Raw genomic sequence first — 25,681 nt, forward strand, 5'->3', positions numbered from 1 at the left:
CATTATACCTAGGCACCTTCTTTCATTTAATAACTCTATAAGAGACTATTCATTGTTTGTACTTTACCCTCACAAGGAAATTGTCCAAATTTCCTCCTGCACCACTGCAGCTCTCTACTAGCAGTATAGCGCATGCGTGCTTGTGATCAATAAGCACGAGATCTGTTTAATTTCTTTCAGCATCAGGGGACCATTAGGGCATACTTGCCAACTCTCCCGGAATGTTCAGGAGACTCCCGCATTTTGCGAGAGTCTCCCGGACTCCCGGGCGAGTGTGGCAACCTCCCGAATTCTGCCCACTTCACTAGGAAGTGCCCCACTTCCTAGTGAAGTGGGCAGAATTAGATCCCAAATGCCGCGATTCCCGGTGAATCGCTGCATTTGGCCCCACCCCCGCTGTCAAATGACATCATGCAGTCACAGGGGGCGAGGCCAAAATGATGCGATTTTTGGCCGTCCCGCCCCCCTCACGCCCCCTCCACTGGCTGGCTCCCGGAAGGGAGCTGAAGAAAGTCGGCAAGTATGCATTAGGGTCTCCGAAGATCACATTAACATCTTGTCTTGTGATGCTCCATATTTCTTGCTCTAGCTGTTCATAGAAGCTGTCCTTCTCAGTTTCTTCAGCATTCTCTGTTAGGGCACATACACATACTCGCATACAAATGATATACTGAAGAAGCACACCTTCATCCTAAGAATATATAGTCTTTCATTCACTCGCTTAAAGTTTAACATGGCCCATTTATGCCTATTTTCTACCAGGAAATCTGTACTACCTAATACCACAACTGTAAAAAAAAAAGTATATATGCTCCAGTAGATAAAAATCACTTCCTCTCCATTTAAGCTATTGGACTGATGTCACGGCCACTTTGTATTTCCACAGCTCACCCTTTAAGCTCTATAAAGCTCCTGGCTTGCACAGAGTTAATATATTCCATGTTGCTATATACATAACCATTTCTCATTTGCATTTGCCATTCCCTTGCCATGATTACTTTTCTTTACATCAGTCTGGCTTCCTTTGTTCTGCAACATACTTTTTTTAAGGGGAAAGTTTGGCAGCCCTCCACTTAACACCTACCCTGGAGGAACTTGCACTGATTTTGGGCACACTTAGAGTCTCCACTACCCTACATTATGGACTACTCTACTACTTCAGTTCTCATCTTTGACCATACCGGCAAAGTTAGACCTACCAAATGGAGCTTCACTATACACAGAAACATAGAATTTGATGGCAGATAAAAACCACTTGGCCTATCTAGTCTGCCCATTGTTTTATTAACCTATGGTAACCTCAACCCCTATTTGATCCTTTATTCATTATAAAGATATTCTTATGTCTATCCCAAGCATGTATAAACTGCTCTACTGTATTAGCCTCTACCACCTCTGATGGGAGGCTATTCCCCTTAACCACTACCCATTCTGTGAAGTACTTTTTCCTCAAATTTCCTCTGAACCTACTTCCCTCCAGTTTCAGTGCATACTTTGTGTTCTAGTACTTCTCTTCCTTTGAAGAATGTTTCTCTCCTGTACCTTGTTCAAAACCTTGATATATTTTAAATTTTCTGTCATGCCCCCCTTTCCCTTCTTCGCTACAAACTATACATATTAAGATCTTTTAGTATTTGCAGGTAAGTTTGTGTTGTAGGCCATACACCATTTTAGTTGCCCTTCTTAGTACAGTCTCTAATTTTCTTATATCCTTCTGGAGATATGGCCTCCAGAATTGAACACAGTATTCTTGATGAGGCTGTACCAATGACCTATACAGTGGCATAAATACTTCTTTCTTTCTGCTACTGATTCCTCTACCTATGCAACCCAGCATCTGATTTGCCTTCCTCATTGCTTTGGTACATTGCTTACCTGCCTTTAAGTCATTGAAAAGTGACTCCTCCACCACAGTGCCATTATTTAGCCTTTGGGTTTTTGAAACCCACGGGCATGATTTTGCATTTTTGGCATTAAACTGTAGTTGGCACTCTCTTGACTATTCCTCTAGTCTACCTAGATCATTAATCATTTGTTTCACCCCTCCTGGTTTGTCTACCCTGTTGCATATCTTTCTGTCACCTGCAAAAAGGCATACTTTCCCTATAATACTATTTGCAATGTGTCCAATAAAGATATTTAAAAGCACTGGTACAAGTACAGATCCTTGTGGTACTCCACTGGCAATCTCTACCTCCTGTGAATAATGCTTCATTTACTATAACTCTCTGGTTTCTATCCTGCAACCAAGAACTTATCCATTTAACCTTCTTTGAATCCAATCCCAAGCTTTCAAGGTTATTTAACAGTCTGCGATGTGGGACAGTGTCAAAAGCCTTACTAAAATTTAGATAAGCAACATCTAGATCCCTTAGATTGTACGCTCCTTTGAGCAGGGCCTCCTCTCCTCCTGTTCTCCACCACCTTAACTCTGCTCTCCGGCTCCTTGTCTCTTCCGTAAGGCCCTTATACCCCTCTCTCTACCCCTGGGGGCTCTCACCTTTCATCTAGCTGTACTTTGAGCTTCCGAGTTACTGTGCTTTTTGTTAACTGTTCCGTGCTGTCTCACCCTGTACCGTGTTTCTGTCTGTCCGTGTACGGCGCTACGGATACCTAGTGGCGCCCTATAAATAAATACTAATAATAATAATAATAATCTACACACCCCTTGATCTATTACTTTAGTCACCCAGTCAAAAAAGTCGATAAGGTTTGTTTGACATGATCTCCCCCTTCAGCCATTGCACATGCTCATATGAGCAGAGTGGGGACCATCACAACAGAAGGACCAGAATCCCCAGGCCTGTATTGCCACTGAGCCCTATAGATCTTCTACTGTTACAAACCCATTCCCAAACAATAGGAAACGCACCCCAGTGCTGTTTGAGCTAGAATAATCAAAGAAGTTTTTCTCATTCTCCACTTAAACTATGCACTACCGTGTGTCATGCACCACTAGACATTGAATAAATAAGTTTGAGTGTGAAGGAGTTGAGGCCGAGGAAAAGTGTGGTCTCCAGGATAAGGATATGGGAGTGGTTTATCCTGCATATTAATAGATACAGCCACCATCAGGTTTGCAGCTGAAATTTATCTGAAAATTGAACTCAAGCAATGGAAGTTCATCCAGACATTTAGAACAACACAGACCTATTGCTTCAATTCCATTTTTTCCCCTACTAAGTCTGCACATAGAGCTTGGCTACCTCATTAAACTAATCTGGCTGGGGTGCTATTCATTATTTCTAATAATTACTTCCAGGTACCAAATGGGGAAATGAGTGTCACAATAAAATGAGCATGAGGATATCCACAAAAGCTAAATCAAAGAATGCATCTTGGAATGTTGTTTTCATGCAGAGAAATCAGCTAGTGGAATTCATGGGGGTGCCAGAGGAAATAGCAGAAGCAACTCTATTACAGGGTTTTCAGTTCAACTTGGATAAGTTCCTTGATGAAAAGCACATTGTCATTTATTAGCTTTATATAATAAACTTGTGTTCCCAGCAGTGTAATGTTAAAGTTTCCCATTTCCCTGCTAAGAATCTACAAGAATTCTACATACTATCATACAATTACTCCTTGGCTTTTAACACGTAATCTCTGTGTTTATATTCCAAAAGTTTTTACGCAATTTCCTACCACAGGCATTAACTAAAAAGAGTTTCTCACAACCCCTGAAACTTATGTAATGTATTTTACTCCATCAATGAAAAATACTGGTAATACCAACATCAATGATTGCCATATTTAAGGAGTTGATGGAGGGTGTGATGGGGAAGAGTGCAAAAAATATTTTTTCAAAGTTCACTGAGTATACACAAGTTTGTGCAATACATGATAAGTGCACCTGGCCACAAAGAGAGCTTGTCTTATAAACTTGTGATGTAGATCACCTCCGGATCAGCCAAACAAATTCATCCTGTTTTTACTTTTAAAAAAAACAAATACATCTCAAAGTCATAGCTGGATTATTCCTAAACTAGCTGAGCATGAACCACAGATGCTTTAAAAGTCCTGCCATTCGGGACCCAGAGGTCATATCTGGCCACCAAGGTCACTGCCTGTAGCTTGCAACATGCTGTAGAAGGTGGGATGAAATCAAGAGGATTCCTCTTTACAGGCTCCCCTCACTTCCTGGAATCTGAAACACCCTGCAGCCATGGAGATACATAGCTCAGCATGAAGAGGAGGCATTCTGCATTCCAGACAGTGTGGAAATGTTTTCACCACCCCCAGAAAAATAAAGGTATGAGCAAGAACATTTGAGGTTCGGAGGCAACACTGTCACATACTGGGGTAAGAAACACATATTTTATAAGGTTAAATAGAAAGGGAATCAAATACATACAGGGAATCTTTCAATCAAGGTGAGAGGAAATTGAACAAAAAAAATGACAGCGTCCCTGTTTTTAATACATACATGACAGTTATCTTGTAATGGGCAATGTCTAATCTTAATTATTTTCATTAGTATTACTGCTCTTGGAATACCTGTATCTAGTTAATATTTGTTAACAAATAAATACCAATAATTCAATGTGTCCAGGCTAGTTGCAATGTATATTTATTTATTTGGATCTGTGGAGGATATAGAATACTGTCATTAAAGATGTGTTCTTCCATTATGTTTTTCATAATAAATATGGGTCTTCATAACAAACAAGTTGTACAGTACTGCTTCATTTATATATGTACTTCAAAAGCAATTTCATATCTATATGATCTATCCATATCTATATATCTATATCAATATTTTCTTGAATTTGTGGTCCTAAAATAATAATTCCAATTATGCTTGAATTAAGCATATAAAAACACACTTAAGTGACTTCAACAGTTAATTAATTTTCCATACATAAGCTGAATAAGTTCGATGTATGTACTTTGTTTTACATAGAGTTGCACTTGACATCACAGTTTTCCAGTACCAGTTTCTCAATGAGCCTTACATAACTACTCTGTACTGCAGGGGACAACTCCTCCTTCCACTTCATTGTTTTCAGGCTGTTACGTCCTAAATATTAAGGGTGAACCCCTGAGAATAACCAGTCATTCACAATATATTATTGTATTTAAAATCAGCATGTGAAAATTGATTGTTCCCCCTTAGGTGTACTTCTCTTACCTTCCATAGCAGTACAGCCAGCAACAAAAATATGAGAATCCCAACCAGTAAGCTGATGGCAATGATCCACCCGACCACATAACCACGTGGTTCTAGATTGTGTAAGGCTTCAAACACCGCCTGGAAAGAAATTATATGAAGAGCTGTAACACTGATATACTACATCTCACTTTCTTTACTTAAAATAGAGGAAAATATAATTTACTGTAATGAGCTAACACTGAAGATACAAGAGTGGAACAGAGATCCTGAAAACAAAATTATTAATCTATTTCCACAGAGCTAAAAAGGATTAACAGACTGAATATCCAAACATATAGAATAAAGTGGTATAATTGCACAGTGAAAAAGTATGTTCTTAACATAGTATAACATGGTACTAAAAAAAAGGAAATACTCATTATTCCAAAAATGTTAATAGTTAACATATGTGCTTTGATTAAAAGTATATGCTTATTTAAATAACCAGCATGTGCAATATAAAACTAAATACTGTGAATATCATACCCATCATTTACTATCTAAATCAAATATATCCCCATCCCCAACATCTACAGTCCTATATAATGACCAGTATAACATCCCCATGCCACTAACGAGCCTTTCAACATGAAATCAAAATATTCTAGCACTGAGACTATATAGTGACATTATAAAGTTATACGACAGCCTCCAAAAGCCACCATATAATATGATTAACATTTATTTATCACCAACATACCCAGTAGCACTTTACAATTAGACACACGATTACAGGACTTTTTCCGGGCTGCACCCACTCTATATAAGTCTCTCCCTCGCACAATAAAACTCTTTTCTAGTCTACAAGCGTTCAAGCGTTCTCTGAAAACCCACCTCTTCAGACAAGCTTATAATATTCCTCAACCACCCTCTTAACCTCACTACATTACCCTATTACCACCTGTTATACAACTACCCCTTGTTGTGTGACAGAATCATTTAGCTTATGAGTCACTTTTACCTTTGCAGTCTGGCTGTGCCGACTGCAAATGTAGACTTAACCTCATGTGTCAAATTCCCATTGTCCCATAGATTGTAAGCTTGCGAGCAGGGCCTTCTCACCTCTTTGTCTGTTTTACCCAGTTTGTTTATTAGTTTACTATGTTTGTCCCCAATTGTAAAGCACTACGGAATATGTTGGCGCTATATAAATAAATGACGATGATGATGATGACACCATATTGTGTTAGCATGCCACTATAAGCCTCACAATGCCAGCACAAACACATGTCAGACCCTCACACAATGCCAAAAGACTTCTGTCTCCCCAATATTACTGTCAATAGGAAGAGATCTCTAGGGAAGACAATCGGATTTCATTATTGCCTATCGAGTACTTCAATTGGCTGGAATTGACTCGACAGTTGTCCTTTAACCAACCAAAAGGCTAAAATAGCTGCCTACCTGCCTGCCTAAACCAGTGCCTATCAGTATTATTTTGTTTTTCCATAGGCAGCAGAAGTCATTGTGAAATAAACTCTGCTCACTGGGTGACTTCATGACACAGTCTCGTTTGTTACACGGTGGTACCATGTGAATAAGCAGGTTTAAGCACACACGCTGTTACATACACAGACACGTGACACGTGACACATACTTTGCCCCCACACACAGATACAGACAACAGAACACATGTACATACAGTACACAAACAATAGGGAATACATATTTGCATAGAAATACACAAAGAAAACAATTGTCTACACTAGTTTTCTTTTCCATCCAGTAGCAATTCTACAGTGGACAATTACTGGATCACTTTTGCTAGTACATAATAAATGAAAAAAATGTTGGTATCAGCTTTTGGTACAAGGTTTTAAACAATACAATATTCATTTAGAATTGGATGCTACCATATAGATTTTGGTTAAAAAATAAAAAAATATTAGAGAAAATACAAATCTTGCAACAATTGTCACCCATTTATGGTTACATATGAATATTTGTGGATTTTAATGAGTTTCCAAGTACATTCCCTTAGTAGACACACTAAAAGATGAAAGTAGTGTAAAGAGAAAGTAACCAAACCACATCTTTTTGACCTCTCAGTGAACACAAACCATTGAAAAAGAAAAACCATTTCAAGATCATTCAAAATCACATGTTAAAACGATAAAAAAAAGGTGGGGTTCTCTTAAGGGGACGATGAAGAAGACAAGTTGGAAGTAACCAAATGGACTGCATTCCGAGGAATAAACGTTTCCGAATATTTTGTGCTTCTAGATCCTGAAAACGCTCTACAGGTATTGTATGCCAGCATATATAATGACTTTTATAGCTCCTGCAGGCTACTGAGTTTCACTTTTCAATGTGTTAAAACATTTCCGTCTATATAATCCTAGCTTTGTGAAAACACTGTATAGTTTTATTGACATTCCTATAATTCTCACTAGGTTAAATGGAAATGCATTTTATAAGTGTAGACATACATAAATGCGATTATCAGATGAAAACCTCTACTTAATCTGAAATAGTGAATTATATATTGTCTTTTAGGACAAAAAGGGATTTCTCTGGGTATTCTGGCAATTTTCTCTGGTAGTTCTCTGGCAATAAATGCACTTTCCCGTGATTCTGCCCAGTCTGATCTTTCAAATATTCAGGACAGGATTCACAAATATAACCTTAAATGCATTATATTATTTAGAAAGCTACATGTATGTCTCCTTTATCTGACATTTGGTCTATGCACGTGATCCACAATATAGTTATTCTAAAAATATATTTCTTTTTAGACTTTTTTTTTATATAGTTTTAGTTCCAGAACTTAAGGCTTTCCATTGCACTCATCTTAAGGATTTACGATAGTATCCTGCTACCTTCCACCCCCATTTTAAATCCAAAAGTGATAGCAATAAAAGGGTTAACGTGGGTTACTGAGTCATCATGGTTATTTTTATAAATGTCCCCAATTACCTATTTATTTTTTTAACAATGATATGCTTAGTTTGTAGGGTAGGCATAATAGTAAAAAAAAAATGTACTTATTTTTTTAATCAAATTAAGTAATCTTATTTTGTAATCTTCACATTATTAATTAAAAACTTAAGAATGAGTTGCAAACTGATTTACAGACATACATTCTGATGAGCAAGGTTTAGAAGAACTAGACCAATCAAAACTACTCTTCCAGATAGACATATGTATTCATCTAGGAGTGAGGGGCATTTGAAATAGTATATTTCAAGATTCCTTAGGGAAAACTATTTAGAATTTGAAATTCCCAAAGAGCTACAACCAAAGCATTGATTTTTTTATCACGTTTCATATTAAAGCTTATATCTAATCTTTTTGATTCTTGTTAACATTTTTCTTTTTAGTGAAAACATTTTACCTGGCAACAGTCAAAAGGCAAGGCACAAGTTGTTGCAAATATTTTTTGGGATAATTTCAGATACACATTGGTTTTTGAACTTTAATCAAAATACAATCTCCTTGGTGCATTTGACAAAAACAATGAGCTGCAGGTTTCCTAAGCTTTGCAGATTTGACTTCTGAGGGAAAAGAAAACTTAATTTACAGTAAAGTAGCTGTTTTGTGCGCTGTTTCAGTCTACCTGTGCCAAAACTGTGGAATGACTATGCCAAACAGCAGTGTCAGGGGAAAACGTATAATATTGTTGATCTTTTCTTACCAAAACATATTTTAGTTTCTCATTGCTAACTAGGAGGGGAGTTATGTAGAAAGGAGCTGTTACAAGACTTAAACTGCTAGGTCTCTTGCCAAGTGGAAAGTCAATCCAGAGGTACATTTGTTGTTGCGGTTCTATTCAATAGCCTGCATTAATATGTGAGTACTAAAGAGGAGCCGGACTGAACTATTACATTTAACATTTCCTATCAGGCTTTGCGTATACTATTATGCACCGTTGTGTGCCAAAGTTTGGCCAAGAGTGGGCAAGTTGCATGTTTTAACAAAGTTCTAAGTGAAAAGAAGTTATCAAAACCTCTGCAGGGAACAAACTTAAACATAACATATTTCTGCACATTTTAAAGCGCAATTACTATGCATTTGGTGCATTTAACATATTAAAAAAAATAAACAGTGAATGTTGTATGGGCAAATGCTTGTGCACCCTTGTCAGTACTTAGTTACACCTCCTTTGGCAGAAATCACACATCCTGGACAAATCTTATAGCCAATTTTTTCAACTTTAACATGTAGAACCCTTCTAACTAGTATGTTCCAGTCTGGGAACTGTGAAGGCCATTCCAAAACGTTAGTCTAGTGTTCCTGTAAGAACTACATGGTTGATTTTGAGGTATGTTTTGAAATGTTGACTTGCTAAAATATTCAGCCTATTTTCAGATTCAATTTCTTCCCTGCTGGGGCACATTAGCGTACAGCATTTCTTGATATTTACTTACATCCATTCTCCCTTCCACTAAGCAATACTTCCGTGCCATTGGCATTGCTTAACAGTTGGCAAGGTGATCTTTTCTTTAAATGTTTCACCTGTTTTTCACCTAATGTATCATAAGTAGAACATGACATTTTTGTTTCATCAGTCCACAAAACTTTGTTCCAAAAAGCCTGCCTTATCTAAGTATTGTTTCAAATCCTTCAGATGTTGACTTTGTCATGAGATCATGGAAAAGGTTACTTTCTGACAACTCTTCAATGCATATCAGTTTTCGCAATGCTGTACTGTGGACATGTAGAATGCGAATCCAGTGTCAGATAAACCTTTTTGCAGGTTCTTTACAGTGATATGTGGGTTCTCCTTTACATATCTGACCAGTTTACGAGCAGTGCTATCAGATATTTTTATGTGTGTTCCAGATTTTGCCTTGATTTAAACAGTTCCTCTTAACTGCCATTTCATTTTACCATATGAAAATGTTATTAGTTTTCAAGTAAATTCTCAAAAAATTGTGTCATCAATTTTCCAAAAAGTTGAGCCAAGGGCACTGAAATAGGGGACAACATCCTCAAACACTACCTCTATTTAAAATTCATGGAAAGATCTTGTAAAACTTTACTGGGCTGGGGTAACAACAAAACACAAATTGATCATCTCTTTATTTATGGTTTACAGAAGAGAAGCTAAGGACATCTCCCCCCCATGTTAGCAAACTCTTTTCCACTGATATCCTTCCTTGTAGTTCGGTTACCAAGATCTTTATAAGAGCATTTATAGGAGCACGCTGGCAATATTTAGCCTTGGCTCAGCAGTCTCTTAGAACATTTTAAAAGCAAACAAAGGAAGTGGCCCAGTGACCCAGCCCAAGGTAGCCCACTATGGGTCCTGGGGGAGGGGGGCATACCCCCCAGCTCAGCCAGCCCATGGGCATTTAATATAAATTTGTATATAATTTTGTCTAACTTACATTCTTATTGGTGTTTCTGACAGTGGAAATTCCAACTTGGAAATATTTAGATATCTTCTTATATCCATCATGGCCTTTATAACAGTTAATTAAATAAAAATAAGTTTTCAAGTCCACAATCAGTCTCTAAGAAGAGTCCCATTTTTGTTAAGAGAACCGAGAGGTTAGAATAATCAGAGTCAGCTCTGGAATTGTCTTCATCTGGTGTAATTTAAGGCATAATAAGTCATCCTCTCCTCTTTCTGCTCTGCCCTGTCCCACGCTAAACAATCCTTCTTTAAGTCCCTTATCTCTTCTCAGTCCTCTAATCCCCGCCGCCTCTTTGCCACATTCAACTCACTCCTCTCCCCCCCCTCCCACTGTTCCACCCTCCCTCTCTGCTTCTGACTTTGCCTCCTTTTTCTCTTCCAAAATTGAAGCCATCAGACGGAACATCTCCTCCTCCCACTGCTCTCCCGCCCCCCTCACCACGTCACCTCCCGCCATTAACCAGCTGTGGTCATCCTTCATCCCCACTTCAGGTGAAGAAGTTCGCTCCCTTATTCTTTCCTCTCCACCCTCTACCTGTCCTCTTGATCCCATCCCCTCCCACCTCCTTCGCTCTCTCTCTCCTACTGCCTGCTCTTACCTCGCTCACCTCTTCAACCTATCACTCTCCTCAGGCATTGTCCCATCCTCATTCAAACACGCTCTTATCTCCCCTATCCTCACGAAACCCAATCTTGACCTCACCTCTCTTGCTAACTACCGCCCTATCTCTCTTCTCCCTTATGCCTCCAAATTACTTGAGCGGATTGTCTGCAGCCACCTCACCAGACACCTCTCTGACAACTCCCTCCTTGACCCTCTCCAATCCGGCTACCGCCCCCTCCACTCCACCGAAACAGCCCTGGCTAAAGTTACTAATGATCTCCTATCAGCCAAATCCAAGGGTCACTACTCCATACTCATCCTCCTCGACCTCTCTGCGGCCTTCGACACCGTGGACCACCCCCTCCTGCTGCATACTCTTCTCTCTCTTGGCCTCTCTGGCCCTGTTCATGCCTGGTTCACCTCATACCTTGCTATCCGCTCCTTCTCTGTATCCACGTCTGGTTCTTCCTCCACCCCCTCCCCTCTCCCTGTTGGAGTCCCTCAGGGCTCTGTTCTTGGCCCTTTACTCTTTTCGCTCTATACTTCCTCCCTTGGAGCTCTCATCTCTTCGTTCGGTCTTCAGTATCACCTATATGCTGATGATATTCAACTCTACATCTCTTCTCCTGATCTTTCCTCCTCCCTCCTCTCTCGTGTAACTGACTGCCTCTCAGCCATCTCCTCCTGGATGTCTTCATGCTTTCTTAAAATGAACATCTCCAAAACTGAACTCATTGTCTTTCCCCCACCCAGACTCCCTTTCCACCATGACCTCTCTATAATTGTTAACAACTCGACTATCTCCTCTGTCACCCAACTCCGCTGCCTAGGAGTCACTCTTGACTCCTCTCTCTCTTTTGCCCCCACATTCAATCCCTTGCCCAAGCCTGTCGCTTCCAACTCCGTAACATTGCCCGCATCCGTCCTTTCCTCTCTCTCAAGATGCCACCAAAACTGTCATCCATGCTCTCATCATCTCCTGCCTCGACTACTGCAACCTCCTCCTTACTGGCCTCCCTTGCTCCCACCTCGCCCCCCTCCGCTCTATACTCAATGCGGCTGCGAGACTCATCTTCCTCTCACGCCGCTCCTCCTCTGCCTCCCCTCTCTGTCTTGCCTTACACTGGCTCCCCTTCCTCTACAGAATCCTTTTCAAACTCCTCACCACCACTTACAAGGCTCTCTCCCAGTCTACTGCCCCTTATATCTCTAACCTCCTCTCCATTCACACTTCCGCCCGCTCCCTGCGCTCAGCCAATGATCGCCGCCTCTCCTCCACTCTGATTACCTCTTCCCACTCTAGAGTACAAGACTTCTCCCGAGCTGCCCCCCTTCACTGGAACGACCTCCCTCGCTCCATCCGTCTCTCACCCAATCTATGCTCCTTCAAGCGGGCTCTTAAAACTCACCTGTTCCTTACGGCCTACCAACCATCCACTTAACCTCTCACCCTTCTGTTTCTCCCCTGGCTCCTTTTTACTCTCCCCTTTGCTTCACTGGCTCCCTCTTGTGCCTGATTTTGTCTACCCTCCCTTAGGATGTAAGCTCGTATGAGCAGGGCCCCTCTCCCCTCCTGTCTCCACACCTGTTCTTCCGCTCCGTCTTTACAGTATTTGCCTGCCTGGAGTTTCTGAAGTTCTGGTACTTTGTGTTTATTGTTCTGTATTGTTCTACCCTGTATAGTCTACTGTTTGTACCATGTACAGCGCTGCGGATACCTTGTGGCGCCTAACAAATAAACGATAATAATAATAATAATAATAGTAATCAACTCTAAAGCTTAAAAAAAAAGCTAAACAAAAATGACTCAACTGGTAAACTGGTTTTATGGTGTATTTTTATGTTATCCTTGGGTCTAACTTTTACAATGTAAAAGAAAATAGTATTATAAGGCACATAAAATAATTAAATATTCATGTTTAGTCACTGACACAGTATGGGTTTATATCTTGTTTTTATTTGTAATATTTTATTTAACATGGCTTTGTATTTTTGTATGTTAAAATGAGGAGATTTCCAAGCAAATACGTTTCTTAATAATAAACCAACTTGCCCCCAAGTATCTACTAAAGTACCCTCCTCCAAGTATATGGTGGACAGGGTTCCGGTACAAAGACTACAGATAATTATTCAGTGAAGACATAATATTTACATGCATTCAGTGAATGCATAGAACAAGAGGGTCCATTCTGCACTTGTAATTAGCAATTTACTTACTCAAAGGCAGATCATCATATTGTAAAAAATGCATACTTTATCCAGCATGTGAATGACATTAGAAAGCAAGGATACTGTATCATTCCTTGACATCATGCAGAGTTTATGTCAGTTACATTAAATGCAGCAGAAAGGCTTGGCACTTGGCCAGGTTCTGTACTACATATTAAAAACCTTCACTTTGGTTAGATAGAAATTGCGGGAATTCACTGAATGCTAAGGAATTCATACTGCCAAGTCACAGAGGTTTTACACACTGCCTTGTAACTTCTGTTCCACCTTTTCTAGCTACACATAATTTTTGGTGTTGAGCAGTTACTTCTTTCTGCAGGTTTGCCATGTCCTTGTTGGCTTGTATTGTTTGGTTCTCCTGGGACTTCGCTTATGTTCTGGTCGGTATATTAGTAGCTTTCAGCAATCTTTGTTGCCATTTTCTTAAAATAATGTTCTGCTTAATTTGAAGTGGTGATGATGCCATTTGTTGTATTGCTTTGAAACTGAGCATTGCATTCTTTGTTTTTACTTTAGTCATTGCCATATTAATCTTTAGGTAATGCTTTTTTTTAATGAGACCTAGAAGAGGTCAGAATGTGTCCATCATGTGACCCATTTGAATGTAAAATTTTACTTACATACAAACTTTTTTAGAGATTTTATAGAATAGTTATAAAGGTTGAATTGAATTTACCTAAGGAAAAGTATCATATCTCATATGGACATAACATTGACAAGAAGGCTGACTCATCGGTCAACATCATTCAGTATGTGTGACGCCAAGGTTACTGTTTCTACTAATGCCGCACCACGTTTTTTGTTACTTGACAGTAGCACTGTTATGTTGAGTCACATGTTCTTTAGTAATTAATACATCATCAACATTTATTTATATAATGCCAACATATTCCGTAGCGCATTAATAACCTGTTTATGCCTATTCATTAAAAATATTCATTAAATACAAATTATATTAAGCATGATAAGTTATACTTACTGTTGCATCTTGTGACTTCCCATGTGGTACTTCTATTGCCCATAATTTTAAATCTACTGTCAAGTGGGCTCTGGTTACAAACTGGATTACTGAAGAACTATCCTGTGGAATACAATATATAACATTTTGAACCAGAGCAAACATATATAAATTATATCATTATATGTGTTTGAAATCTCTAACTTATAACTACGAGTTAGCACACAAGCTAGGCCTGTCTTAAGTAACCGCTAGTGCACTAGTATATAAGTATTAGAATCTCCTTTTGAAATATATAGAAGAGTATAAAAAACTGAGACAGTGCTATATTATCCATCATATATAAATACAGGTAAGCGTCTGCTACTGCACCAACTTAGAAATATCAGCATCTCAGAAAAAAACAGAGGAGAATTTCCCCTACATATACTAATAAGGAAGGGGATATTTGTGCTATAGTGAATTCTATGCTAATATCACTATGAGGAAATCGGTATTTCACCTTAATATGTAAATAAAAAATGCAATAAAAGGTTGAAGACTGAACAATTATCAGTTAAATTATTTGCCAATTGGCATTTTTGTTTTGGCTGTTAGCATCTCCCGACAGAAATATTAGGAAATCAACAACATAATGTTATATTGCGAGAGTAAAGAGGTTGCACAAACAGTATCTTTAATATATAAGGTACCTACTTCGGTAGTATACTTTTCTTGCATGTAAACATTTTACTGTATGTCTTCCTAATATACTACAAACATTAATTATTATATACAGCATTGTATATAGCTAATCACTGCTGAGGTTCAGTTGAGGTAATAGCCCATTTTCAAACTGCAAATATATAAGCCTTTGAAAGTGCACATTGCAATAATGTGACTGCACAGTACTCCTATAAAAACTGCAAAGGCTCCTGCATCTAGAAAACAGGTTGTGCTGATACTGTATTGGGTACACAGCTCCTGTGATAAGTGGCAAAAAGGTAGATGAGATATAAGGGAACAAACATTGAGAACAGACATCAAACAAAGGTGTAAATGTGGAGGTGTACAATTGAAATGGGCAGAGGATATGCAGATGAGAAATGTGTGGTAAACAAATGTATCGGGGTACCCAGGGTACAGGGGCTATTAAATTGGGCACCTGGTATTTTTGCAGTAGAATAATCTATAAGGTTTATAATAGGCACACAGCCAGTTTGTTGCGTTAATAAATTCTTATCAAAGCTCAAGCACATAATACTAATATATATAGGCAGGGCCGCCTTCAGAAAAAATCGGGCCCAGTACGGGCCCCCCGTGCCACCCGGGCCCCGCCCGCCACCCGGGCCCCCCCCATGAGCGCCCCCCCATGAGCAACACATACTTTCATACTTACCTGGGGGCCCACCGCTGGTCTCCGCTATTCTGTCTTCACTGTGATCTGTCACAGGCAGAGCACATGATCGCAGGGGGAATGAATCCTCCACCCCTGCAATCGGATCCTGGTGCCTGGCTGTCACGGTGACAGCCAGGCTGCAGACAGAATAGCGGAGACCAGCGGCGGGCCCCAGGTAAGTCTGTGCTGAGCTGTTGTACCGGGCCCCCTGGTGAGCCCGGGCCCGGTACAACAGTACCCCCCATACCCCCCTGATGGCGGCCCTGTATATAGGAATATATATGAATCATAGACTTACCTTTTTCAAAATTTCTGTATTTAATAGCATTAAAACATCAATGTTTCGAGTCTCTTCTTTAGCTAATAATGTTAAGTTACATTCCAGTTCCAAACAGGGCCAGTTTGATTTGTTACACTCCTAAAAGACAATAAGGATTATTTCAATCAGCATGTAAATGTTACCTATACTAGACGCATTTCAGTTGGAATCTAAGAAAGAAAATTATATTGGCTAGGTAATATACAACCCACAGTAAAGAGCGTTTACATTAATTTTTATTAGGTTTATTTTCATATACTGATTATTTGGAATAATTATTGTCCACATGCATTTCTGCAAAATCATCCAGCATCACATTCTGGCTGCATGTCAAATATATATGGAATAATGCAACCCTGACTGTAAAATATAACTATGGGGTACAAATATAACTATGGATTGCACTATTCCATACAATACACAAGTAGTCGTTTTATGACAAAGTAATGTAAACATTTTAGTAATTGTAACCCCCTGTCACTGTATGTAGAGTGTGGTGCAAAGGTTACACAGTGCACCTCCTTCTCAGTGGCGCACGCAGGGGGGGTTTCTGGTTCTCCAGAAATCCCTCCCCTCCGCGAACCAACAGAACTGTACAGCAGCCGCAGCGCTGTCAAAGAAGCGTCAGCGTCAGTGCTGTATTGTAGTATAATATAGCACTGCCGCAGATGCTGTAGAATTCAGACTCGCCGAAATGGAGCTGCTTGCAATTTATTTATTTTTTTCCGGGGGGGGGGGGGGCGGAAACCCCCCCTTCTAAATCCTGCGTTCGCCCCTGACTCTCAAGCCCTGGCTAGCTGATGGGTATGGGTGTAAATTACCAGAGGGTCCCTGCACATGAAGGGATTTTACTACAAAGTCTCTTTGTAAGTAGTAGGATGCAGGTGTCACTTTGTCGTGCAGTGCAATAAAAGTCACAATAATTTGGACGCCAGACCATTTCTATCACAAACTGAACTCTTTAAGGACACTACTCTTCCTCCAGCATGATAATCATAATGGTTGCTGCAGTACAAAAATATATACAGCTCTATACTCTCTCCAGCACAGTTCTTAAAGAGCTGTATGAATATGGTTGCAAGTATATCTCATTACTCCTCCTGCACTGGTCTTAATGTTATCTAAGACAGTTCACATGTATCCTACACTCCAGCACTCCCTACTTCACTGGAATTCATCCCTTCTCTGCAAGCTCACTCACGTGCCTGCTAACACGCAGGCAGCTTCTCCTCAATGCAGTTCTGACACACGATGTGCAACTCTCAATTCCAGCTCACCCCTCCTCTGCGGTGATGATTTCTCCCTTGAGCTCGGACACCTCTCTCTATGTACTCTCAGCCCTGGCTCTGACTTCAGCTACCATGCCTCTTGCAGCTACCCTCTCTCTAGGGTCTCTTCCATGCAAAATGTTTCTTTAGTGATATGGGGTTCTCCCCTTCTTTGGGACTGGGGACTCCTCCCCTCTGTATATGCAGTCACAGTGCTGGTTTTATCATAGTATATACCAGGATCTCCTGGTCACAGTAGTTTCGCAGCTACTCACAGTTAAGCTGGAATCACTGGTAGCTTATCTCCAACACATATGCAGCTCTTACATCCCTTAATGTATGCATTCTGCCACTTGCAGCAATTCCCCCCTTCACTCCAGAGGTCTCTGCTCTGGGTTCTCCCCCCCTATTCTGGCACACAGTACTTGCCCTTGCGCAGTCACCATGCTCACACTCCCAGGCAATGCTGGGGCGAGCCTGGGAGCATCCTCTCCACTATCACAGGTTCCCAGCTATATCACATCACCTCTCTTCTCTCATGGTCTCCTCTGTATCTCTTTCCCGCACTTTCTAAAGCCCCTCCTTCTTCTCAGTCACTAGCAGACTGGGCTAAGTTATCACCATAGCAACAAGCTTGAGTCCCTTCTCTTTCCACAAACACCTAACTCCCCCCTCCAGGTGACCACTTCTCTATTCCCTGGGGTGCATGTTTTACGACAGACATGATGGGAGGTATGCATACTTGCTGACTTTTTATAGCTCTCATCCAGGTAATCACACAGGGGTTGTCCAGGTGATAGGTACTTGGTTTAGATTTTCATAATCATGCAGAGGATGCAGAGTCCCTATGGTGTGCTTTAATGCAAATCGTATTATCAAGCCTCATCTCCGCCCACTTCACTAGGAAAGTGGGTGAGGTCCAGGAGGGTTCTCTGCTCTTCAGTGAGTCCAAGAGAACTTAAATTCGGAATTCTCCAGGATGTATTTGTACAGTAGACAAGTATGGTTAAAATACTTTTGGTAAACTTTGTGACTTGAGGTATAATTACATATTTTTCTTTATTTTAATTATATAATAGAAAGACTTCAGCTTGTCACAAGGTTTTGACATGTGAGAAAATTGCTTGCCATGCACCTGCAATATATTAAGTAAATTATCTTTCTTGTTCTCTGACATGTATCATCATCATCACCATTTATTTATATAGCGCCACTAATTCTGCAGCGCTGTACAGAGAACTCACTCACATCATTCCCTGCCCCATTAGGGCTTACAGTCTAAATTCACTAACACACACACACAGACTAGGGTCAATTTTGTTAGCAGCCAATTAACCTACCGGTATGTTTTTGGAGTGTGGGAGGAAACCTGAACACCGGAGGAAACCCACGCAAACATGGGGAGAACATACAAACTTCTCACAGATAAGTCCATGGACAGGAATTGAACTCATGACCCCAGTGCTGTAAGGCAGAAGTGCTAACCACTTAGCTATCGTGCTGCCCCTAGGGAATGTCTTAAATTGAACACCACGGTGAAAGACCCTAACATTTTTTACAAAGATGAGGATAAAGTCAGTATATACAATAACACAACTCATTTATAAAAGCTCTTCACTGTTAATAAATTATTAAAAAAGTTTCCTGACATCTATTTTAGTGCCAGACTTACAACTTGGAAGGACTTGTGAGAACACCTTACCAATTTACAATGTGCTTCCTGTTTTAGGGATGTCACCAGTCACTAATCAAGTGATTGATTAGGTTGATTTTTTTGGTCAACCCCCAAAATGGCTGCCTTCGCTGTGTGTAGGACACAGGTCCATTTTAACATCTGAGGGAAACATATAGCCCATTCTTTCTGTTATAGAGCACAAGTAACAATCTGGCGGTGGTTTCCAATTCCAATCATAACACCTCACACTATGCCTTTCTAATACTGCCTTTATAATATAATATCAGAAATTTTTTAGAAAGGGAATGACTAATGTTGTAAAAATACACAAATTTTACCTCTTAAAATCTCAGAATGAAATAGGAACAGGAAGAACAACATTTTAAAAACGACAGCTGAGAATAACTAGCAGGTCTGACATGGTTTAACTGCTCCTGAATAAAGAACAAAATCTCCACTGTGCTGTGCCCATCCATTGCAATTCAAGTATAACTTGTTTCTAGTGGCAAAATAACAGTATTAAGTTACTAACTTTCACAGGTTTTTGTTGTTACTAAGAAAACATTTTTATTTTGAATTTTATTTACCAGAAGGCAAGATTATTAAATAGATACTTCACTTTAAATCTTGGAAAAATGTCTTTATAACAATGTCAGAAATAAGGGAATAACTAATGTAAAATATACAATTTTCACCTGTTAAAATCTACAGCTAGATTTAGTTCAATTTTGAAATGTAAAAGAGGAGCAGTGCATTTCACTTGCATCTCAAAATAGGATTGGGGAGTGTAGATCTCTGCCAGAGAGTTTGAAGACCAAGATGCTGGCATGCACGGAGAGCAGAAGTTTGCATCAGTTGGTGGGAGGGGTTGGCAGAGTGAGAGCATTCTTTGCCAAGTACAGAATATATGCATTAGTGCACCTAGTTTTTCTGAGCAGTGCAAAAGCAAGATTGTATTTTACATGCCAATTATTGGAATAATACAGATGCATACTTTCCAAGGGGGTTCCTTGCTGTGCATAAGGGCACACAGCCATATCCAGTTGCACAGTGGCAGAGAAGCATATTTTGTGCATTGTTAACATAACCCTGAAATACAGCAAAGTGCCACAGACAAAAGTAGTTGAGATGTCTCCTTGTAGATTTCTGCACAATATGCATCATCATCAGCTATTTATATAGCCATACTAATTGCACAGCGCTGTACAGAGAACTCACTCACATCAGTCCCTGCCCAATAGGAGCTTACATCTCTATTTCCTAACATACACACACAGACAGACAGAGAAAGACTAGGGTCAATTTGATAGTAGCCAATTAACCTACTAGTATGTTTTTGTAATGTGGGAACAAACGGGAGCACCCGGAAGAAACCCACGCAAACACAGGGAGAACATACAAACTCCACACAGATAGGGCCATGGTCGGGAATTGAACCCATGACCCCAGTGATGTGAGGCAGAAGTGCTAACCACTAATCCACCGTGCTGCACATCTTCATAAGAGCATTTCTAGCTTGCTGGGGCATCTCCTGAGAGCATAGGGAAGGTGCACTCCTTAAAGTTAGGTATATTTCAGACCAATGCCAAACACACAGGAACCTTTGTTGAATGAAATGGTCTGCAGCCTAGAGGGAGAAGAAGGTCCCCAGAGTCATTCAAGAACATTAATAGAAAATGGTGTAATCCCTTGGTGCAATAAACCACGCAATTAAATAAGACACTATATTGTGTGTTTTGTTAAGGATTAACTGTTGCACCCTTAATTTATAATATACTTATCACCTGTTAGTGTGGAAACTCAGATATTATACGAGTGTAAGATGCCACCTCTCTTGTTTGGTTTAAGGTAAGCTTGTAATCAGTCATTTTGATGTGGTAGCTGTTCCCTTGAGGTCAGAGGTGAAATATACCCCTCATGAAAAAAGAAAGGGAAAACAATGGTGCCTCTCTAAGGGAGAACTAATCTGCAGTTCTCTAGACTGAATGCTGCTCACCGCTTAGGAAGAATAAACCTCATAGATAAGTGTACCAAACTAGATCCTCCAAAACTATGAGAACCGGATAAAACAGACACATCAACCAGAGGGAAATCAGTCTCTTTGCAGGAATCAAATAGGTCCTCTATGGGATGTAGGATGTATAGCAGCAAACTAGTTCATCATTGTATGTTATTTCCTTGAACAACCATTTAGACGTATTTCATAGGTGTCCTGGATACTTCCTCAGAAAAGTGAGCTGGGTGGACTATCTAGGTACACTGGTGCAAAACCAAGGCATCAAGTGTGCTTTACATATGAGATGTTCTCACAAAACATTAGCTTGGTCTAGTGGCGGCTGGCAGGTCTGACAACTTTGATAACATACTGCATTTTCTGAGCCTTCCAGGCTATAGAGGACTGTAGGTGCCATGAACAAGTTTGCTAACAACAGCAGTGTAGTAAACCACCTGTCCAATATGTGTTACCTTCCCTCCATACTCCCTTTTGACTATGTCTGAATGCTTCTAGATCTTGGATGCCTCAAAAATGTGTCTTTTACAGTTGTGACTGTAGGGTAAAGTTGGAGGTCCCAGGGGAGGAATCCCTCCTGACTACTGCCCAGGTTACAGGTGGCACATATAAGTATGAATAAGAATATAACTCCAATCAAGTAATTGGAGTTCTACTGAAACAGTTAGAGCTACTTAATTTTTGCAAGGATTGGTACAAATGCCCCCAGGTAAAACATACAATAATATAGACAAGAAAAGCTTAAGCGAATAAGCGTTTCTCATGCAGGGCTTGTTTTAGGCACTGTTAAAAAGGCCAGGCCCACGGCTGTCCAATCAAAGTCATGGAAAAGTGCTGTGGTACAAAGAGATAAACAAGTCTTCCTAATTTCATATTCCCTCGTAGGATCCTCTTTCTGGCAAATCGATACACAAGTTTTTAATAAACCTTCAAACAAAACAGTTGTTTAAAAAGATGGTTTAAAGGTGAAAAGAGTTAAACATATAGAGTCATTAAGGAGAGCAAAGCATAAAAAAGGAGTAACCTTGCACCTGGGCAAAACCATGTTGCATTGGAGGGGAGGTAAATTTAAAATGTGGGGACAGATTTATAGTTGGGATAGGGCATGTCCTAGATCAACTTTAAATTTCAGTGCAAACATAAAGTTATCAAGTATTTTTGCGCTAGTTGAAAAAACAGCCAGTATTTAAGTTATGTGCAAAATAATAAACTAATTTGCACCCCTTGCATTGTAACATGGTTTGTCCCAGAAAACATTTACTCCTTTTTTTGCCTTACTTTCCTTAATGACTCGGGCCCATAGGGTCTGATTCATTAAGGAACGTTGCATGCCGTATTTTGTGTGAAGTTGCTCTGCACTTGCTCAAAAACAGACATTACGTCATCGAACGCAAGTGCATGCAATTCATCTTCAAATGCACATAGGTAATGTGCAGTAAGGGAGTGCTAATTGTCAGCACATTCACATTTGCTTGATTCAAGCTCTGGGCATCTCTCAGGTACATGTTTTAGTAGAGAAGCTCAGGCTTGGTTCCCCGAGAACCAATCACACCCGAACTTAGCGCTCAGTACTTTTGTGCGCCCTCGGAATTGAAAACGAGGCAAAACGTCATTGTTACGTTGTTGGATCTCAGATATCGGGAGTTTTGGATTCTATAAGAACTGCCCTACATGGAGATCCACCGCCATTTCACAGAGGGACACAGAAGGGGTAGCACAGTTCTTGGCAGTCTCTAGTGCAGTTGGGCACCGTCATAGGTAGAAAAGAAAGAGGAGGGGTAGCAGTGTTCTTCAAAGTCTCCAGTGACATTCAGGAGAGCTCCATTGCTCCATTGCTAATTGCCATTGCTGAAACACAAATACTAGGGCTGGCAGGCCTTGTCTTCTAAATATGCAGTCACATTGTACTGTGTTATATAGGTAACATACAAAGAGGAAAGCTCCATTGCTAATTGTCATTGCTGAAATAGAAATAATAGGTCTGGCAGGCTTGGTCTTCTAAATCTGCAGTCACATTGTACTGTGTTATATAGGTAAAACACAAAGAGGAGAGCTCCATTACTCCATTGCTAATTGTCATTGCTGAATCGAAATAATAGCGCTGGCAGGCTCGGTCTAAATCTGCAGTTACATATTACTGTACCATAGCTCACTCAGAAACAGGAGAGGTGGCAGTGTTCAGTGCTGAAACAGAAATTGTAATAATAGGGCTGTCAAGTGTTCTTGAAAGTCTCCACTGACATCCTACTGTGCCACAGCTCATACAGAAACAGGAGGGGTGGCATTGTTCTTGTCACTCTCCAGTCTTAGACATGATTATACTAATCCCTCTACCTCATGTGCTAAAGCCTATGTTCAAGTGCATAGTGGTTTTAAATCAGGGAAACATAAATGTAAAAAAACACCTTTAACCTTGGTCAAGAAAAAAAGACCTGTAATCCAGGCAAAGTTATCTGCAGAAAAAAATAAAATTGCCATTCTACACATGCAGTGGTAAGGAAAGAATGAGGCCTTCGCCTTTCTCTATGAGTGCGAGTTCTGCAACTGTCACTGAGGCATCTTCTTGTAAGGTCAGTCATGACCAAGCAAGACCTTGTCATTCGCACTCCAAAAGTGGTGTACAAATACTTTTAGGTGTAAAAGTCGAGCTGGAAGAAAACAGTAAGGCATTAGAGGAAAATGTATGTTCAGATTCAGAAATGACACAAATCCCTGAGGAGAGTCTATCCACAAGTGCTATGTGTAATCCTGACCTTTTTGATAGTGTACCCATAAAGAAGGCCCCTTTCAGCATTTCTGCAGATGTGTGCATGAACAGCCCAAGTGTAGCCGGTGATACACAAATTGAAGATGCCACTTTGGAATTGCAATAGGATGAGGGTGATATTTGTGTAGCTGACAAGGGCGCTAATGAGGATGTTGATGAGGATGATGTTGTTTGTGTAAGTCCTGCACCAGTGGAAGCAGTTCTTCCACGTGATAAGAAGAAGGCCATTGTCATTTCTGAGCATAAGACCAAAAAATCCACTTCTTATGTGTGGAATTATTTTTACTCAAATCCTGACAACAGTTGTCTAGCCATTTGTATTGTTTGTAAAGCCACAGTAATGTAAGCATGGATGTCTAAATAGAACTGTATATGTATAACCTTCCACTTTGCTGCTGTTTCATCAGTATTGCAGAAAGTGTCTGTAATTTGCACTTTACGTCAAAGGTACCAAGCTATATTATAATTTTTGGGGAATTGGGGCTGATTCGAAGCTCAGTGATGAACTTGCTTTTTGCTGTGAATTACAATGGCTCTTTTTAGTGCATTGTCTGGCACCCTGGATTGGTCTGGGTCTGATAAAAGCATGCATCCCAGGGGGGGTCAGCACTCATTGCCATGTATTATCTGTAGAATTACCACAGTTATCCAAGGAATGGAATGGAGCGATCAAGTGAACCATAACTGATTTCATGATCCAAGGACAATTCCATCTTGCACCACTTTTCTTTTCTGCCACTGCTGTGTTGGCAATGTTTCCTAGATGTGCTATGAACTGTTGTGTGTTTGTGTCATTGCTCTGTCGCTTAGCATCCAGCCAGGTCGCTGCAGTCTGTGTTTGAAAGTGTATGAAAATAATATTGTGACCTGTGACATGGTCAAACTTAACTGCAAATGACTTGAAATTAGTGTTATTGAGGTTAATAATAATAATGTAGGGGAAAAAAAGCAAAATTATGTATTTTAGCAAAAAAAATAGGGATCCAAAACTAAAACACGCAAGGGCGGTTTTGCCAAAACCAATACCAAAACACGAAGTTAATCCAGATCCAAAACCAAAACCAAAACCAGAACACGAGGATCAGTGAACATCTCTAGTTTTTAGCCATAGCACGTGCACCAGCTACAGGGCAGGGGTAAGTGCTGATTGATAGTGCATGCCGGAACATGTGTTTGAAATTAAGAGCCACTGTAAAAATGCATTTTATGTACAGTAGACATTAATAACATCCTGATAAATGTATTTTATGCTTTATTAATGACTATGTTATTAACATGTATTTAATATTTTTTCTGTGAGTTATGGTAGGACTTTATATTGCACATATGCATTGTGCGTATCATGCAGTGTGTTGTGTCTGTCTGCATACTGCAAGTGTGGGCATCGTATACTTATATATGTATTCAAATGTTCCTTCAGATCTGTTTGTACGTGAACACCAGCGTACGTGTGTATAATTCCCGTTCATTTTAAAAAAAACGCAAATTGCATTCACTTTGATTTCCTTGGTGAATCAGGCAGCACAGTGGTCTAGTGGTTAGCACTTCTGCCTCACAGCGTTGGGTCATGAGTTCAATTCCCGACCATGGCCTTATCTGTGTGGAGTTTGTATGTTCTCCCTGTGTTTGTGTGGGTTTCCTCCGGGTGCTCCGGTTTCACACTCCAAAAACATCCTGGTAGGTTAATTGGCTGCTATCAAAAATTGACCCTAATGTCTGTGAGTCTGTCTATGTGTGAGTGTGTGTCTATATTAGGGAATTTAGACTGTAAGCTCCAATTGGGCAGGGACTGATGTGAATGGGTTCTCTGTACAGAGCTGCGGAATTACTGGCGCTATATAAATAAATGATGATGATGATGATGATGATACAGTCTGTTTTTTTATAAAAAAAAAATAGAATTACTATCAAATTTGTTGGATGTTGTGTATTGAATCATAATGGAGTAGAATAGCACATGCCTT

At 40.0% G+C, this 25,681-nt stretch overlaps 1 protein-coding gene across 1 annotated transcript in view; it reads right to left on the reverse strand.

The window, feature by feature from the left end:
- The window catches only part of ITGA9 (integrin subunit alpha 9), a 329,646-nt gene that overhangs the window by 5,881 nt on the left and 298,084 nt on the right, over window positions 1-25,681 (reverse strand). Inside the window, exons 25-27 of the mRNA XM_075212608.1 lie at window positions 15,976-16,095; window positions 14,321-14,422; window positions 5,129-5,248 (exon numbers count right to left, since the gene is read on the reverse strand). Coding sequence (XP_075068709.1) covers window positions 5,129-5,248; window positions 14,321-14,422; window positions 15,976-16,095 — 342 coding nt within the window. The remainder of the gene's footprint in view (window positions 1-5,128; window positions 5,249-14,320; window positions 14,423-15,975; window positions 16,096-25,681) is intronic.

This window comes from Mixophyes fleayi, chromosome 5, assembly GCF_038048845.1.
Source record: "Mixophyes fleayi isolate aMixFle1 chromosome 5, aMixFle1.hap1, whole genome shotgun sequence".
NCBI classification, from domain to species: Eukaryota; Metazoa; Chordata; class Amphibia; order Anura; family Limnodynastidae; genus Mixophyes; species Mixophyes fleayi.